Source organism: Channa argus, chromosome 2 (genome assembly GCF_033026475.1).
Source record: "Channa argus isolate prfri chromosome 2, Channa argus male v1.0, whole genome shotgun sequence".
NCBI lineage: Eukaryota > Metazoa > Chordata > Actinopteri > Anabantiformes > Channidae > Channa > Channa argus.
This window is the reverse complement of record NC_090198.1, coordinates 5,936,131-5,953,982: the sequence shown is the minus strand read 5'-3', so window position 1 is coordinate 5,953,982 and position 17,852 is coordinate 5,936,131. Positions and strand designations below refer to the sequence as shown.

At 40.5% G+C, this 17,852-nt stretch overlaps 1 protein-coding gene across 6 annotated transcripts in view; it reads right to left on the bottom strand.

Annotated features, from left to right (window-relative positions):
• Positions 1-1,481: 1,481 nt before the first annotated feature.
• Positions 1,482-17,852, bottom strand: part of cdh8 (cadherin 8) — a 93,827-nt gene continuing 77,456 nt past the window's right edge. For 2 of the 6 annotated variants that reach the window (XM_067495000.1, XM_067495002.1), the window contains 5 exons: positions 11,474-11,610; positions 9,066-9,187; positions 8,255-8,372; positions 4,409-4,660; positions 1,482-4,262 (listed from right to left, as the gene is read on the bottom strand). In XM_067495000.1, coding sequence (XP_067351101.1) covers positions 3,769-4,262; positions 4,409-4,660; positions 8,255-8,372; positions 9,066-9,187; positions 11,474-11,610 — 1,123 coding nt within the window. In that variant the 3' untranslated portion in view covers positions 1,482-3,768. Of the gene's footprint in view, positions 4,263-4,408; positions 4,661-8,254; positions 8,373-9,065; positions 9,188-9,316; positions 9,443-10,040; positions 10,251-11,473; positions 11,611-12,799; positions 12,889-17,852 lie in introns of those variants that run through there. The other 4 variants (XM_067495003.1, XM_067495006.1, XM_067495004.1 and 1 more) reach the window with 4 other exon arrangements.

Here is a 17,852-nt window from a genome sequence, read left to right as displayed (position 1 = left end):
GCAGGGAACAACAAGCACAAGGTTGTCACCCGAGGGACACTTCCATTACGTGACAAAAGTGAGAAGATAATTTGATTTACTGTTTAGTTAGGCAACCTCTGTCAGACCTGCAGCCATACACAGCAGTGGGGAGCATGAAGATTGACTACAAATGAGTCTGCTGACCTGCCGGGGTCGCACATTCCAGAAAACAATTTGTGCTATCATTTAGCAGCAGATATCAGTCAGTAAAACGTGTTCCATGGCCGATTTTTGACTAATGGATCATGGGCATAAAGACAGCAGCCTCCAGGTTTGCCAGCACTTCCAATTCTAGAGGGCAAAAGCATCTAAAAACCAGCTTGGAAAGTTTGGGAAAGGTACCGCAGGTGTACGGAGTGTTGCAATGTGGAATTGGTAGTTAAGACTTTTATGATATTTCGGATTTCTGACATCAAATGTATGTAATGTTTGTGACAAGCGTCCATATTATTTTAATTCCAAAAACCTTCTCACTGTCTTTAGTCTGCCTGCCTCAAGCTCTCTATATATAGGTACGGTGAATTGTGTGATTCTGTGCCTTTGAGTTCACTGAGCCACAGTCTGTAATTGATATGATCAAGAGCTTTTGTTATTTATGAGAAACCTCAATATCAGATAAAGCTGAACAAAAGCCTAATCTTTCAACAAGATTAACAAAGAGGAGACTATGTAAGAAAAAAAAAAGAGAAAGGGATTTTTTTTTTTTTTTTTTTTTTTTTAAAGGCAAGAAATGGGAAATTGCATTATTTCTAATCTCATTTGCTCATAAAAATAAAATAAATATCAGAAGCGGATAAGTATTACTGTAACACAACATCACAATTTACATCCCAAACTAATTAATATAATGAAGTCCTGTCTCCTGCAAAACTTTTATCTCCCTGGGTACAAACTGTGGGGATAACAGAGGAGGATTAATGCACAGTTAGTTTTTCCCTTTGATAGCACGTAGATAATTATAGATTAGGTTGTATCTATCTAATTAGACTATATCATATAAGAATGTTAAGGATTATATACTTGTCTAAGATGGTGACATACTAAGTGATAATTACAGTGCTTGCTGATTTGATCATTCAGTGCCTTTGATCGATTGCGACTATATTTTAAAGCACCCGTACGTTCCAATCACTGTGTGTGACAGAGCCACGCCACACTCGGTCCAGAAAGTTATTTCAACAGCACTGTCGGCTATATTTTTCCAAAAGTTGTCGCAGCTTCATAATGCCAAACTGATAAAAAAAAAACACATCCTTGAGACAGTATATTTTCTGAACAAGCAGAACGACAAACTTTTAGGGGATGAAAGGTTGCCTTCAACATCCGAAACATTTTCAAGCCAAGGGAAAACTGCTAGAAGGAAGAAAAAAAGAATGATAAGCATTTGACTTTTTTTTTTCTCCTTCCCTTCCTATCTTGCTGCTGTTTTTTTTTGGGGGGGGGGGGGGGGGGGGGGGGGGGGGCAGGTTGAGTCCAAAGCTGTAATAATAGAATGTTGAGTCGAGTGGGTTAAAAGTCCGTTTTTTTTTTTTTGCTTTTCACAGCATCGGGAAAGACAGCGAAACAGCATAGAAGGTGCGGAGGGCCAGAATACGCTAGGTGACTAAGTGCTACGGGGCTGGTTTTGATGACACATCAGCCTGCCACAAGCAGTTTTAGACATTCAGCAAAGCTTCCTGCACTTAGATTCTGTTGTTAGATATCATGTGATTTCCCAGGCTTTCCAGGAGCTCTTTTACGATGAATACTAGAATTTGATTTGGAGTGTGTCCACTTGTCAGTCAAACCTTTTACTTGTGTTGTGAGAAGAAACAGGCCATCGAACAACAACAGAGACCTAGATTACCCTGCAGTAGGACTGTACTCAAATACATAAAGTAAATAATTAAAGAGGCAGAAGCAAAAGTAGTTTTTGACATCATCAGGTTGATCTTCGTAAACCTTAGAAAGCTCCCTACAGCATCCGCTTGCATAAGCTGATGTAGAGGATACTCACTCTCGAGTAAAATGAACGGAGTGTCCCTTTTAATATCGTTAATATTTTATCTGCAACTTGTTATTGTCAGTTACATCTCATAAGAAAGCCACATCAAATTCCGCAATATTTATAAAAATATATTTCACAAAGTAGGAAACAATACAGGGTATCTTAGATTACAGTACAGGGAGTAAATAATTGAACATACACATTTATAAGCATTAAAGCACAGTAGAAAATATGATCTGCATGTAGGACTATTCAATATATATTGTTTAGTCTACCGAGAACTGCCATAATACTGTATCAGTAGAAACTGAGTATGCACGCTGCTGTAGTGCCATTGAAATTCTCATTATGTGCGAGAGCTAACGTGCAGAGACAAAACCTACCACCTCATTGAAAGCTAATGACGTTAGCAGTAACTCTATGTACAGTACAAGTCTTTTTTATTGATATCATACAGTGTAAGCACAATATGCACATGGTCTGGATCGTCATTATTCTTGGGACTAATGTGATCTGTGTTTCCTAAATGAGATTCGATGCTTCGGGGAGAGTCAATAGGAGTATTGTGCTCGGACGGTCACTGACTGTACCTCGGAATATATTATGAGATATATTTTACACGGAATTAGCATGTGTCAGCAAGGTCCCATTCCTACAGTCCCAATTATTAAGACCATCAGGGTTGTTAGTGGAACTAAGAGCTCTCGTTCACCTGCCTACTTCTAAATCTATGTCGTCGGCTGCGATAAATTCGTGATGTGGTTTGGCTGCCATGAAATAGTGTCTCACGTGGTTGAAAAAACAGCTTTATGTGAAAGAATCTAAACACACTCACTTTAAATTGTCAGCACGGAAAAAAAAACGTGATATAAGAACAGATATACAAAAACTCAGAGTAATGCGGAATTAACACGTCTCTTGTCAAAAAACAGTAGATTACAATTGTATTTAATGTTGCTTCTGTAAAAAGAAGGCCTCGAAGTTTCTACATTTCTCTTTTTTGTCTTCACTTCAGTCTTTTATAGGCTAGTAACACAGTAGCGTGTAAATACAAAGAGTCGTATAAAGCAAGCCTTTCTGGGCTTTTATAAATGTGGCCACCAGATGATATATCAAATGATAACAAATTCACCTTAAAGCCAATACTGGTTTGTCTTTTTGCGTTTTTCAAATCGTACATACATTCATCGTTGTAATGTAGACCATATATTGCTTTTTCATTGTCAATCTGTTTCACATCACCGATCAGCTGGGTGGCTCAGGGAGACGGGAAACAAAAGTCCCTCGACAGCTTCTGTAAGTCCAGCCTGCTGTCCATGGTGCATGGAGTATGGTGTCTGTTCAAGCTTCAGAGAACCAAGCAATATCAGTTATTTCCTTTCATTGGGTAACTACCAGCAATCCCAGGGTTTTTTTTCCGCTACTGGCAGTCACAGCAAATAACTAACACCCAAAATACTGCTAGACACTCCACAACGGAATCTAAGTTACACTCCACAAGAATCATAGATCTCCTAATAAAGACATTGTTTGGCTCAACAATAACAATGCGCTTGACGTAGTGGATGACTTCTATACTTCACTCTAAGAAGAATACAAAAAGGTGGCATCCCTTGTTATTAACAGTTTTTTGTTTTTTTTCCTTTTAAACACCTGTTTCTAAAAGCCAGCAAACCCCCTAGCATTTAATACACAAGTATGTGAACAGAAAAAAAAAAAAAAGAAAATCTGAAAGGTCTTTTTTTCTAACACACCAAAGGTCAGGTCTCACGGTCGGTCTCGCCCACAGAGTAGAGCTCCCCAAGTCTTCTGAAGCGTGGGCCCCACTCTCTGAGATAGTCATAGTTCTGGTCCGAGTCTGATGATGCTGTCTCCAGTGAGCTAAGGGAGCCGGCGATGGATCCCCGGCCCTCGTAGCCATAGATCTGGATGGAGTCATACGGAGGCGCTGTGGGATCATTGTCTGCCTCATGGAGCCGTACATTGATGAATTCGTCGACATCCACACCATTGGGGCCGGAGTGCTGGCCCGCCCGGGGCATGAACTGCAAGTCAGGCTTGATGTCTTTACGTGGTAAGTAACCGTTGATGCCATCTGGGTTCTGCAGCGTGGCAATGTCGAATGCCTCCGTGTCCTCCTCGCCGCCTCCTTCATCATCGTAACGGATAATGTTCTCCCTCACATCCTCATCATCCTTAATAATCAGAGGCTCGTTCTTGTGTCTCCTCAGTGTCACAAATAGGACTACTATTACTGTCAGAAAAAAGATAGGAAAAGATGGAAGACAAAAAGAAGAAGTCTAGGTCAAGCTTTGACAAGTGCACAAGTTCAAATGAAATTAATCACAACGGTCAGACTAGGGTCAGGGTGTTAAGAATGCAAGAAAAGAAACACCTCACCTAAAAGCAGTATAATGCAGGCCAGGATGGCAATGAGAGCTCCCATGCTAAGACCAATCGGTAAGACGTAGGCCTCCACATTGCAAGACTGGACGATGCCGTCCTTGCTGCACCCACAGACTCGGATGGTCAAAGTGTTGGTGCTGCTCATCGGTGGATTCCCATTGTCCGTCACGATGATTGGCAGGAAATACATCTCCTGTTTCTGTCGTCGGAAGGTATCATGCTTGGCTAGAACACTGATTGAATTGTCTGTCAGGGGGAAGTAAAGCCAGAGATGAATTTTTTGCAAAGATGTGTGAAAAACCCATTATTATTCATGGCGGCGACAGACTGAAGTTCTATTATTAAATTGTGTGAAGATCAGTGCAGCATGAGGGTAAACTAATTTCACATCAATCGTCACTAAGCTTTTAAGTATTCTCACATTCCAGTGCTGCAGATGGATTTCAGCCACCTTCCCTTTCTGTCGACAGTCCAATTTGGGAATTCTGAAGGAAGTTTGCTCTCCCCCTTTGAAAGCTGACGAAATGAAGGGACCACGGCAGGCGACAGCGACTAAGAAGATGGCACATGTCGACCCAGAGAGGTGCCAGCTGCTCTTTGATGACACTTCTGTGAAGCTGTCTGCTCATTAGCTAGCTCTCCTTACCCTGCTCACATTATCAAACACTTGCATTCCCATAAGAACCTACTCCTGGTGATCTTATGGAAAAACGTACAAGATTTAGTCTAACCTTTGCCACTGCAACTTGAGTGTACGCTACAGAGAAGAAACAGGGGAGCAGATCTGGTGATATACGCTATAGAGAGACAGGGGCCACGTTGAAACATCCACGTTGACAGAGCAAACTTAATCAAAAGATGGAATGCTTCATGACAGAATTATTTGCTTTGCACAATCTGTAATTGATGTGAACATATGCCCAGATTGATTTTCTTATGAGCGCTGCCACAAAATGGTGCGCTCTGCTTTGTGTACGCCGATATGTCCTATTTCATTTGGATCACTCGGCAGCGCGTAGTAAGCATGCAAGTATCTACTGTACTTTAATAAACCTTGAGGTCTCGTTGTCATATACAGGTCAGGTTTTTTTTTTTAACAGTGTCTCGGAAACTATTGATGGTAAAAATAGAAGTGAACATTTCCTGCCCATCAGGCCACCCACAGAAACAAGACGGTGACTCAAAGAGAAAGACAGCTGTGCACATAACCTTCAAACAGACTGAGCTCACTGTTGTTACAGTACTACTTAAAAAAAAAAAAAAAAAAGCTTGCATACTGTAAAAGGGCATAATAACAGTGTTTAATCTAGCAACTGATGGATTCAGATGAAACCATGGTGTACAATGAAATATTAATTAGTGCCATAACAAAAGCAGCAGCTCATCTGAATTGAAGTTTTGCTATAAATAACTTAATATGTAGGAGGCTCCGAATGACAGTAGTGACAGCAGAAGTGACACTAACAATGTAAAAACTTTCTGAACTTCTGAAGTCTCAAAAGATTATGTGAACAACTACAGTGCATGGGCAACACAATAATGAATACCACAGCCGCAGGACTTAACTGCTTTATATTAACATGCAGTAAAACCAAAGGGATAGAATGGGAAAAATAAATAAATAAATAAAGTTTTTAGGTTCTGTTTCATCTAGACAGAACTTCTCACTGTTATTAAGGTGAGAGTATCACACTGCATGTTAGTGTGCAGTGTGGTGCAAATAAAAGATGTAAATGATGCTGTAGACCGACAATTTCATAAGTTGTACCATCTGAGAAACTGGTTAAAACAGATGGACTGGATTAGTTTTGAGTCCTGATAGAAGCATTTGTTATAAATTTGTAAAATACCTTCAGAATTTCCACGAGTCCTTTCATGACTGTCCAGATTTAGGTGACTATGAATCGATTTTCGAAAACATGAAGTATGGTAATACATACAAAGCTGGGAGCAGTTTACAGTATATATATATATACATATATATATATATATATATAATATAATATATGTGTGTGTGATGTGTGTGAGGAGCACTGGCACCAAAAATTTGGTCCCATAGAGACACCTAAATATCTTAGATAGATAATATTTGAGAAGGTGATTTAATTAGTCCAATATGATTTGGAACGTCTAGAGGAGCAACTTTATGAGAACAATCCAGTTCTCATAATATATCCACAGTTTCCCATAGTTGACATATATGCGATTGGATAATGCTAAAACAGCATCACATGAGTATATAAAGTGTGTGACTAAGTCCTACCAGTTAAGTTTTAGCTCCGTAAAGCAGTTTCTTTCAAACGTTTGCTAATATTGTCCCCCCAAAAGGTGTTGCACCAGACCCGTATAAGGGTACAGCTGCAAAATCCGTAGCCATATTGACCTGAGTAAGGGTCCATTTTATTGCTAATGAGTTCAGCTTTGTATTGTGGAATGGGATGTTCTGCTGTGTTATAACCCTGCCTCCTAAACACACATTGTCAAAGTTCTTGATATTTTGCACACAGCTGGTCAGAACCCAGAACCACCCCCCCACCCCCCCGCTGTGGGCAACCCCTTACCTCTTCACTATGCAATCCCTACAATTAGAGTCATCATTGCAAACAAAAGCAGCACACAGAGCCATACAGGAGCCTGACGCTCTTCACTGAAGTGTCTCCCACAGCTGCCGATTCAGATAGAAATAGTCACTGAAGTGCTCGGGGATGTTGTGCGATGGGCTTCGTTTTTCTGTTTGGAATTAGCAGTACAATAGATAAGAGGCTGCTGCTGTATATGATACATACGGCTGAATCCCAACGCACATTTCCTTTGGATTCCTGTAACTGAGGGTTTGGTACTAATGCAGAGATGTGCTTATACTGGGGAAATGTCCACAGGGAGGATTTTATCTGTTACATCATCTTAAGAAACTATTAAATCTCCTCTTAACAAAAAGGCAGGGTTCAGGAACAAGCATCTTTTATGTAGTGCGACACTGATCCACAGTTAAGGCTGAGTATTTAGCAGTGAGTGTGTACTTGTTGTTTTCAACATTCATGCATTTTCAAGTTTTTAAGCATGAGTTTTCCACACATGCGTTGCAAAAATATATATATTTACCCCATTTAATTGGGGTTCAGTGTGTCGGCAAAAGCACAAGTCTACCTAGTCATGGCTGTGTTCTATTGCCTGTAATTATTACTCTGACATTTCATCTCTTCTTGCAGGCTAATGTACCTGTAAATGGTTTTATTTTTGTCAAAAGATGGCTAGTCCATTTGATGACCTGGTTTTTATGAAGTCTCTCTTCCATCGGAAAGAGGTTGCAGTAAGTTAGCCTGCAGCCTCCGTGTCGAAACAGAAGGCTGGAGCCATATGAAGAATTTTTGCCCCGAGCTCAAAACATTACACAACGTCATCATGAACACAGCCTGTTCAGAGCCGGTTATGGAAAGGAATGCAGGGGAAGAGGGAACTGAATAAAGACGGGAAAACAGCAAATAAACCAATCAGAGTATTTAGCAAATACATTTCGTGCCATCTGCCGCACTGCAACGGCTCCTAGGAAGTCACTCCACATTGAGCTGCAAGACTAGCCGGAAAAGCCATTCCATTACCATTCATTTAGTTTCCCTCAAAACGCACTGGGGAGTAAAAAAGAAGCTGGTGTCCAAACACATTTCACATCTGCTAATTGTGAGCTACAGTGATCCACCAGATTTCATCTCCAGTTTGGCTAACATGCCGTGGGATAGAGAACAGACCGGAAAGCCATTGAAGGAATTTACAGAAACTTCAGTCATTTTGCCACAAAACAAAAACAAATTGTTCCCACTTGTGATTTCTTTAATCTCTTACCTTGGTTGTTTTTAATGGTAAAGTTGGGGTTGTTGAGCATCTCCGGCACTAGGCGATAGTCAAAGTAGTGGCCCTGGATTGGGTCGTCTTTGTCCACGGCGCTGACAGTCTGGATCACCTGTGTCGAAAAACAGAGAGACAAGAAGATATACAGAGGATGGCTCAAAGCCATTAGCGGAGGCAGCCTATTCATTACTTTGTTTTTGCCAGCGCAGGCTGCCTCAGTGTAATACTGGCTGGATCACACCTGATGAAATATATGCCCTATTCATTCCCGGAGCTTGAGATTATTATCAATGAGGTCCTGTCTATTCTGGCACACTTTCAGGCTCCTAGCACTATCTGTTAATCTGTCATCATAGGTCTTATCGTGCTGTGTGTCTTTATGATTGATTGGAAATTAGAATTCGGGCCCTGCAGGACAGTTTCTCTTTCTTCAGTTCACTTTTTTTTTTTTTTTTTTTTTTTACTTCTGCTTTCAATAAAGCTCCCTATTGTATGTACGCAGGTCCCCTGAATGAGGTCGACTGATGAGAAGTAGAATGCTAAGTACTTGTCCAGGGTTTTTGGCTGGGGGAAGCATTGTGCCATCTGGAAGAGGACATGAAAGAAAGTCTTGAATTATGATGCAGGGCTGTGGCAGGGGGAAAAAAAGGACCGTACTCCCACCTCTGTAGTTTCCCACTGAAATAAATAGGCTATAATTCACTGTGGCCAATCATTACAGGGGAGGGAAAAAGAAAGTGATACAGAAAGTGAGGAAGAAAGTGATAGATCACTGGTTTGATGAATGAGTCACTTCATTCCTTACCTGTCCAGGTTTTCCATTTTCACACAGAAAGGCCTCATATTCGGTGGCAAATTGAGGGGCGTTGTCATTAATGTCCATTACTCTGATGGCCACAATTGCCCTCGATACCTGACTGTGGTTTTCTTAAAATAGGCAAAATCAAAAAAAAAAAAAATGGGCAGAGAAAAGACAGAAGAAAAGACAATGAGGAAAAATAACTAGGAGAAAAAAAATCAAGGTTACAAATGAAAATCCCAGGTAAGTGCTGTAACCTAGTTTTAATTTCCTTTTATTTTCCATCTTTATTTTCCCCCCTCGTTTCCTGAGCTGATGGGAGGACAGCTGATAAGTCACATCATTCTACGTTTTAGGTGGTATCAGTGATGCAAAACAGGATTCTAGGCAACAGAAAGAAGAAAGAAAAAAAAAACATTCAAAGTGGTTTTGAAAATCCCCTGTACACTATAATGTTTAAAACATGAGGGTTAAAACATGCATATTAATGAGTCATTGGTAACTGAAGTCTAAAAAGACAATAAAAGGCAGTTTAATTAGATTAGATTTTGATTGGAATTATTCATCACTGGTAATTGACAGTCCCTTTTGAGTGGCCATGTGAATGGTTGTATTTATTAATAAGTGGTGCAAATGCCAACTTTCAAAGCAATTATCTATTAACGTGGCCCCAAGTGGGCTGTGTCAGTGGCTAATAGCAAATGAGGACTCTTAAGGATAGAGTTTTCCTTTTTTATTATTTTTGAAAAATCCTATTAATCTGGAAAAAGTGAAATCTTTCATGTTCAAGTGATGCTAATAGTAACTACTGTGGTTACGTGTTAAACTTGCTTTTATTTTGCAAGATATTCTCGAGCGAACTCATTTTAAGAGTCAACATTAACACTGATTATTCTATGTAACCTAACACTAAATAATGTTCATACCAAAGCAGTGATCCCCCCAAAAAAGAACATTTGGGTTAAGAATTTTTGCTTTTACCTTTAAAGAGTAGAAAAGGAAATACCTTTCCTTTATTCGTCTTTGTGTCAATAACACCTAAAGAAAATGTGAGCGAGCTTGAAATTTAAATCCTCCAGTGGTCCAGGACACGAGTTGAAAAACAGGTAAACACTGAGGAGAGTGTAAATTGACAGTCTGATAGACAGTGATAGATGGATTAGGGCATATGGAGAGAGGGAGACAGAGCCTCGCCCCCCACCCACCCCCACCAGTCCCCTCCCTAGAAAGTGACTTTCCCCCAGCAGCAAACAGGGAATAGAATCTGATTAGTCAGATGTCAACTGGTGCGAGGCAGCAGAACGAGCCTCCGTTTGGGTGGCAAATGGCATCCGGATAGAACTGGGAACACATCTATTCCTCTTCACGCCAGAGAAGACACACCGGCTTCCCCTCCCCATCCGTGAAGAATAGCAAAACTGCCATATTTATTTTGGCAAATTCCTATTAGGTGTTCTCAGAGATGCCACTATCTCGAGCCACAGTTACTTTGCCAGAAGGCATGAAAACTCGCTTTAAATGTATGGGTGCAAGACATGACAAGGCAACCAGCTTATCAAATGAGACACATTCAATTCCTCCAACGGGGCTGCTATAATGGTGGGATTTATCTGTACTTCACGGCCAAAACATTATGACAGTGTTTGGGCTTTCATTTATTCTGACAATTAATGTGTGTTTCCTTTGATTAAGGAGAGAAAGGGACAGATAGGGGGATGAGACAGAGAGAGAGAGAGAGAGAGAGAGGGGGGGGGGGGTGATAGAGCGAAAGAGGACAGGAAAAAAAAAAAAGTTACAAGCAGTGTAAATTTCTATTCCAATAGCTTTAAGGGGTACATTAAGCTTTATCACAACATACAGCCCCCCTGAAACAATCTGTATGCAAATAAAGACTTACATATGGTTTGAGCTGTTTGTAGCTCTGCCGGCAAGATTTTCTACGTAGTCAGTGAGTTTTGCGGTTCGCAGATGTTCTTTAATCTGTAATGGATGCTGGCGTTGGAGCAATCCACTCTGAAGCATGTCTTTAAAACTGTTTATTTGATACGTCTTAATGTTCTTGCACTTCCACAAATTGACTACTGAGCTGTTTAATTCAATCAAAACTCAGCAAATTAACGTATTTAATGCCTCTGTGGATTCGAATGCTAATTGTTTGTGCCATACTCTCAGAGCGCTCAAAAGAGCCGGTTTACAAAGTGCCATCCTGTGGAACAGAGGATTGTGTGCAGCAGGTCAGCGATTCCTTTGACAACCTATGAAGTCGCTCAGGAGAAGACAATATTGTACGTGTCTCCTCTGTCGTTTCCTATATGAATGTCTAATGCCATGTTGACTTCGCTAAGAGGACATTGCGATTCATGAGGAGTGATGTGCACAGCAGTAAAGCCTGGCTTTCGGTAGACGTTACTTACTGACTTCTGTGGCGGTAACTGTGATGTTGTGCCACATGTCCATTTCTCGGTCCAGCGGTTTAGCCAGCGTGATCTTCCCATCATCCAGGTTGATGTTGAACTGCCTCTCCAGGTCCGTGTGCCGATCGATGACGTACCTACAAGAGTCATTGAAAATTTGACGTGAAACCCTTTAGTGATGCCATCGGTGAAGCTTCTAATGCTGTCATTGTGAAAAACAGAACTTTATCCATCGAGAGGGACCTGTGGATTCATGCACATTAAGCTAGTAGCAAGTCAATAATTATCATCTAAGGAATAATTAAAGCTAATAAGATCCTCAAAGCCCTCCCCCTTGATCATGGTGGGTGCCTCTGCCCTGCAAAAAAGACCATTAGTACATGTTATGTCAGGGTAAGAGATGGGGTGTTGTTAACCATGTTTGGGATCTGTCAACACTCAATGGCTCCCAAAGGCTTTTGCATTAATGAGTTAGGACAGCATTGTGTCACATACAAGCTCAAACAACCCAGGAGGGGGTTGTGAGAGGATAATAGATGTAATGAAGTTGAACCAGTGACCGGCCTGTTATGTTTGACCTTGTATGGTCTTAGCAAAAACTGATTTGTTTTCTTTTTAAACCAGTAGCCACATAGAGGTTATCATCACTGAAACCGCACACTTTTAAATTGATCTCCCTGACAGTTAAAAGGGAAAAACTTTCCTTTTTCTGATTTCTCTGTGACCCTGCTGGCGACACACTGACATTTGGAGATCGGTACAAGTCTTAAAAATACAGTGGCAAGACATAAAACTATGCAAAAAAAAAAAAAAAAGAAAATAAAAAAAATCCAACAGCGGGTATGAAATTGGAATGCACATAAAAGAGAATTTTCCGATGCCACTTGAAGCTGTGAAATCGCTCTTTCATGTTGCAAAGCGCGCCGCGCCAATTCTTGGGACGAGCCCACACAAAACTGACTAAAAAAGAATCTGTCATTATGGGTCATCTTTGGTTTCACACGTTTCATTTGCCATTATGTGTGACTGTCATAAACATCCTACTCACCCAAAACACAAGGCCTCAGTGATTCACATGAGCTAATTACACGTATTTCCATACCTCCAGGACAAAGTGTCCCTGTTCCTTTCTCTCACTGTCTCACTCTCACATCCTCCCTCACAATCTCTCCCCCCTCTTACTCACTAACAGAAAGTATTTTTTTCTTCTTCTCTCCTATCCAGCTGGGTCTCAAGCTATTCCTAATCCAATCCCCCCCTATCCAATTTTTTTTCAGACCCCCTTCCCCAGACAAACATCCCTCAGCCACCAGGCGCCCTGCTCACCCTGTCTCCCTTCCTTCCTAACCCTGGGTCTCGTACCATCTCGTAGTGGAACCACTCATCCCTATCAGTGCAGACCTGTTGGCAGGAACCCTGCAGTATTTGTTTAAGAGAGAGAGAGAGTGAGGAGAAAGGGAGGAAGGAAGGAAGGAAGGGATATGGAGAGATAGAGAGAAATACAGAAAGAAAAATCTGAAGACAAAGTCACAACAACAACAGTTTATATGAAGGAGAATGCTGCTTATACAAGAATGGTAGGAAATGAAATAAATAAACCACTGGCCCAGATTCCAATTGTTGGGGAGATGTACCGAGCCGTGACATTTCCATTTTTGAGATGAAATGGTGTAAAATCCTCTAGACACCAGGCTGGGAGAGGTCCATAAGGAGCCCATCCCCCTCCCCCAACCAATATCCCCCACCACCACCCTTCCCTTCTTCTCTTTCTCTCTTGCCCTGCAGACGCAAAGCACTTTCAAGACAGGCAGACAGCAGTAAACCACCTGGGAGCAGGCTCTCTCCTGCAGACTGAGTGGATCGTAGTCAGACTCTGACAGCCTCACGTGGAAGCGGGGAGACAGACCCTGAAATGTTCTGCCACCTGTCACTCAAACTGACAACGTGATGTGAAAAGAATTAAAAGCAAATAATAATAAGAAAAGATATCCAACGTTATCCGTGCGCAGTTTTTTTTTTTTTCTGAGTGTGAGAATGTGTGCAAATTTGTCTATGTGTGTCTCTCTGTGCATGTATTGTCACGTTTCCTCATTGCGCTTTTTTTTTAAAACAACACTGGACTTGACCTGAGTCTAACAGCTAAACTTCACATAGAGGCTCTATGTCATATGAAAACACACACACACACACATACACAAAACAAAATCAGAAATACACTGGTGACAGAAGCTGAACTGTGCATAAAGAGGATAAGTTGTAATCAGTCAGATCGTGATTCCATTTTCAATTCATTTACTATTTGATGGTGCATAAATGCAGTGGCTCCACACTGCATTCCTCACACATCACCTGTCAATCAAACAATATGACCAGGACATTGTCTCTGTTTGAGTTTCTGCCTGGTGGCTGTCCTTTGTCTCTTGTGATAACTACCCATGGATAATTTTCTACCGTTAAGATGGATCAGATACTGGGCAAGAGGGATTATTATTATAACTTAGACAAAACTGATGGCTTTAGAATTATTTTACAAACTGAAATAAAATATTTTAGAAACTAAACAGCAACTAAGAAACTAAGAAAAAGTAATGGATGCTACAAAAAAGAGGTACTTTTTTTTTTTTCCTGTAAATTTAAGATACTTCCACATTAGCTGTGGACTGTTTAGTGTAGATGTTAGTTCTGCTAGAAGCTGGATTGTGCTCCAGGATCTAAACTCAGGCCTTATAAAGTTAGGTCAGGATGTCAGGGAGAAAACATGGGTAAAAACACCTGTGTGAGACTATTTCAAATCAATGGTGAAAACGATCACCCACAAAGAAAATGTATAGTCAGACTGTGTCAAACATGGTACAAGTGTCTGGGACATAAAAATCCAAGGGAAACCCAACAAATCTTAAAGTTACGTTTTCAAAGTAGTAATTTAAGGGAAAACACGTTGTTGATGGGAAAAGATGCAGAGGGAAAGAGCAGTGAGGAACAAGTCCAGCAGCAGTAGACAAGATGAGTGCAGTCAGTTTCGTAAAACCTGTTCACTGATACTGCTGGGATACAGTATGTCAACCAGGTTATGTGACACACAAGCTTTCAAAGAATTTAATGCTTCGCTTTTTCTGAAATTTAAAACCCCCCAAAAAAGTCATATTGATAAGGGCTATATTTTTTAATTCTTATTGCCTTGATCAGTAGATTATTTTTCAAACCCCACGGATCCTTGAAACTTTCATAATTTTCATTAAAGCTACAATACGCAACTTAAGCTACTGATAGCATGAGAGCCCAAATCCATCAACACTGCTCCACCAGCCCCCCCCCCCTCTCCCTGCTTCACTATGCTCTTCTGCATTCTGCTACACTGCCTCAAGCTATGCACAGCTCTTGAGGTATTAGCCAGTTTCAAGTTGCAAGAATTCTGCAAAAATTAAAATAAATAAAATAGGAAAATAAATAAAAAGCCAAAATCTTTGAACAATTAGTCTGTTATATCACAATACCTCAATTGGCAAAAAAACATTATCACTCATACAAGAGACATCTGGACTACAAAAGAGATTGTTTTATTAGTATGGATTATGAATTACTATTATGAATTTTTATTTCACTGAAATGTTATATCTGTAACACTTTCTGACAGCCTAGAAATGTCACATTTTTCTTTGTGATGTCATCAAAATGTGAACTCTTTGGACCAATCAGGAGTGCATGGGGGGGGGGGGGGACTAATTACCAATAAAATAAAAGTGTCTGTGGTTCTGTTGGAATAATAACAGCTGGATGTAGTCTCATAATAACATGTACAGTTTTGCTATACTTGGCACTAGGCGGCTGCAAGGTCTACTGGCTCAGCCACTATGGAAACATTCCCAGTGCACATGTGTGTTTATTCTATTTCACACCCATGTATGTGTGACAAGGGCTGCTGGGGGCATCCTAGTTACAATTTGAATGTGTGTGAAAGTGTGTGCCTGTACAAGTTAAAAAAAAAAAAGAAGGGTGAAAAGATCAAGAACAAATACTTTTTCATTCACTGAGAACAAAATGCCTATGTGACATTCTGGCTTGTTATTAGGTCAGTAATTCCACTGGGAGGATCACAGATGTAGAACTAATTTTTGTTGTCCCACTGAATGCTGATCGCTGTGTTTTAACACTACACCTTATTGCAGTTGGATACTACGTCCTCTTGCCATGGGGGTGAATTTCCTTAAAGGTCCAAAAGTAAATATAAATAGCTAAATATATATTTTTTTAAAAGTCAAAAAGGCACTGTAGAATAAAAAAGTCTGTGCCTTCCTGATGATAAAATCTAATTTCTTTCAGAGCCATCTCCTTTACATGTCGGCTTGTATATGCAGCATGTCAGATGTCAGCGTTGCTAAAACAAAAGAAAGCCTGCGGGTAGAAAGAATCTTTACAGACTGTATTACACTCCTGCAATTTTGTTCAATAAAACAAAGAGGAAGTAAAAAAAAAAAAAAACTTAAACTGAACTTTATTAAAATGCATAAAGAAGAAGATTTTTGGCACTGCTTTGTCACCGTATCCATATTTTGGAATAAAGTATATTCACAGCTAAGGCATTCCATGAAATCTTGCAGTTCGTGTCAAACAGCTATAGTGACTGCCAGATGTCACATTGCTTTTTATGTGTGATCAGTCAGGTAGAAAATGACAGAGCACAGGCCCCAGAGAGAAGCAATACTGACGGAGTATTTCATGGAGTGCACCTGAAACGTTGGTTGGGTGCATTAAGTACAGCTGAGGGCTTGTTTGTCTCCTGAGTGCAGAGGACATAACAGCCCACCAGAGCACTCGCCCCGATTGGTTTAGACTGGTTTGGTCTGGTCTGGTTGGCAGGGGTGGGGGAGGTATGTGGGGCGGAGGGTTGGGGGGTAGATGAGAAGGAGAGCAATTCCAATCAGACAGGTCGACTTTAGAGTTGGTTCAGATGGTGGTCAGTAAAATGTTCACACTACTGCTGCTATTACAGCTGCCACTTTGATACTATACCCTGACTCCAGCTTCACTAAACTGCAGCTTTTCTTTCAGCGGGTCCCTTTCTAATAATTGGAACATTAAAACTACAGGGTTAAACTTTTTCAACTTCTTTCTTTCTCTATACAAATATGCTTCAAAACGTATCTTAGTGTCAGGAGTTGCTGTCAACTCAGTACAGAACTGGCAACAACACAGAGACATTTGAATTCTAAAAGTATCTGAGTGAGTCCTACCTTTCTAGGCAATCACAGAAATTCTGAAATCTTTTTTTTTTTTTGTGCTTTGTTAACAAGTTTTAATCTCATTCATTGTAAATTCATGGCTACTTGAAGCACTGTTCTGCATGTAACTGGATTACAGTATCATGCTCCTCATAGCTCCTTTGCATATTGTTACTTAAAGTTTTAGTGTCGTTTATGTCTAAGCCAAGTGTAAAGACCTACACAGTGCATGGGACATATTCAGTATCTTCTTTCCTCAAGATTTCCTTTCTTAGTTTCCTTGTTCGGTTTTCTGGACAAAGGGGGGGCTCACAGGTTTTTTTCTGGGTACTCTGGTTTCCTCCCATACTACAAAGAAAGCAGTTTTAGGTAATTTGGTGACAAAACTCAATAATGCACATATTTCTACTATTTTATGCACTGCAGAGTTCTTACAGTCAAGTAAAAAGCATTGTTGAGGCCACAGCCTCCTGTCAGCCAGCATAAAGAATGTGAAGTTGAAGTCACATCGTCTCTGCCTTTCTTTTGATAAGCTGGAGTCTGCACGGAGCTGCTGGAAAACCTTTTCGTGTATTTATTGCCGTTCGTTTTTTCCACATATTATTATTTGCTGTTGTGATTTAATTTCTCGGGTCGGGTCGCTTTTTTTCGGTCTAATCTCCTCACCTGTCCATCAGTTTTGAATGATTTAAACGACAGATTCGCTGGTAAACCACTGTAGCAGGCACAGTTATGTGGACTGCATAGATCGCAAGATGGCACCCACTTCCCCCCCAACAGTTTACGCTGTTCATGTTCAATTTATTTGAAAGATCTTTCAAATTGTAATGATTGGCCTTTAGGGAGGGTAAGGTATAAACCCTTCATGCTATTAGTTTGTTTCATCTCATCCCCCTAAAAACACCTGACATCTGTGATGGATCGTGGTCATCTTGAGGATTAGTGTGGGAGTGAGGAGGTAAAAATGTACATTGGGACTGAGGTGAAGTTATCTGTTGTGATAAAATTGTGTGTGTAGTGATTTTTGCTCAGTGATCAGTGCATTTACAGGAGTTGGCAGATGATTAATGCAGCATTCTGTTAACCACTTTTCTACCTCTACTTAAAATAAGATGAAAAGATTTTTGGTGAAAAAAAATTATCTCTCCACCTCTTGAGGC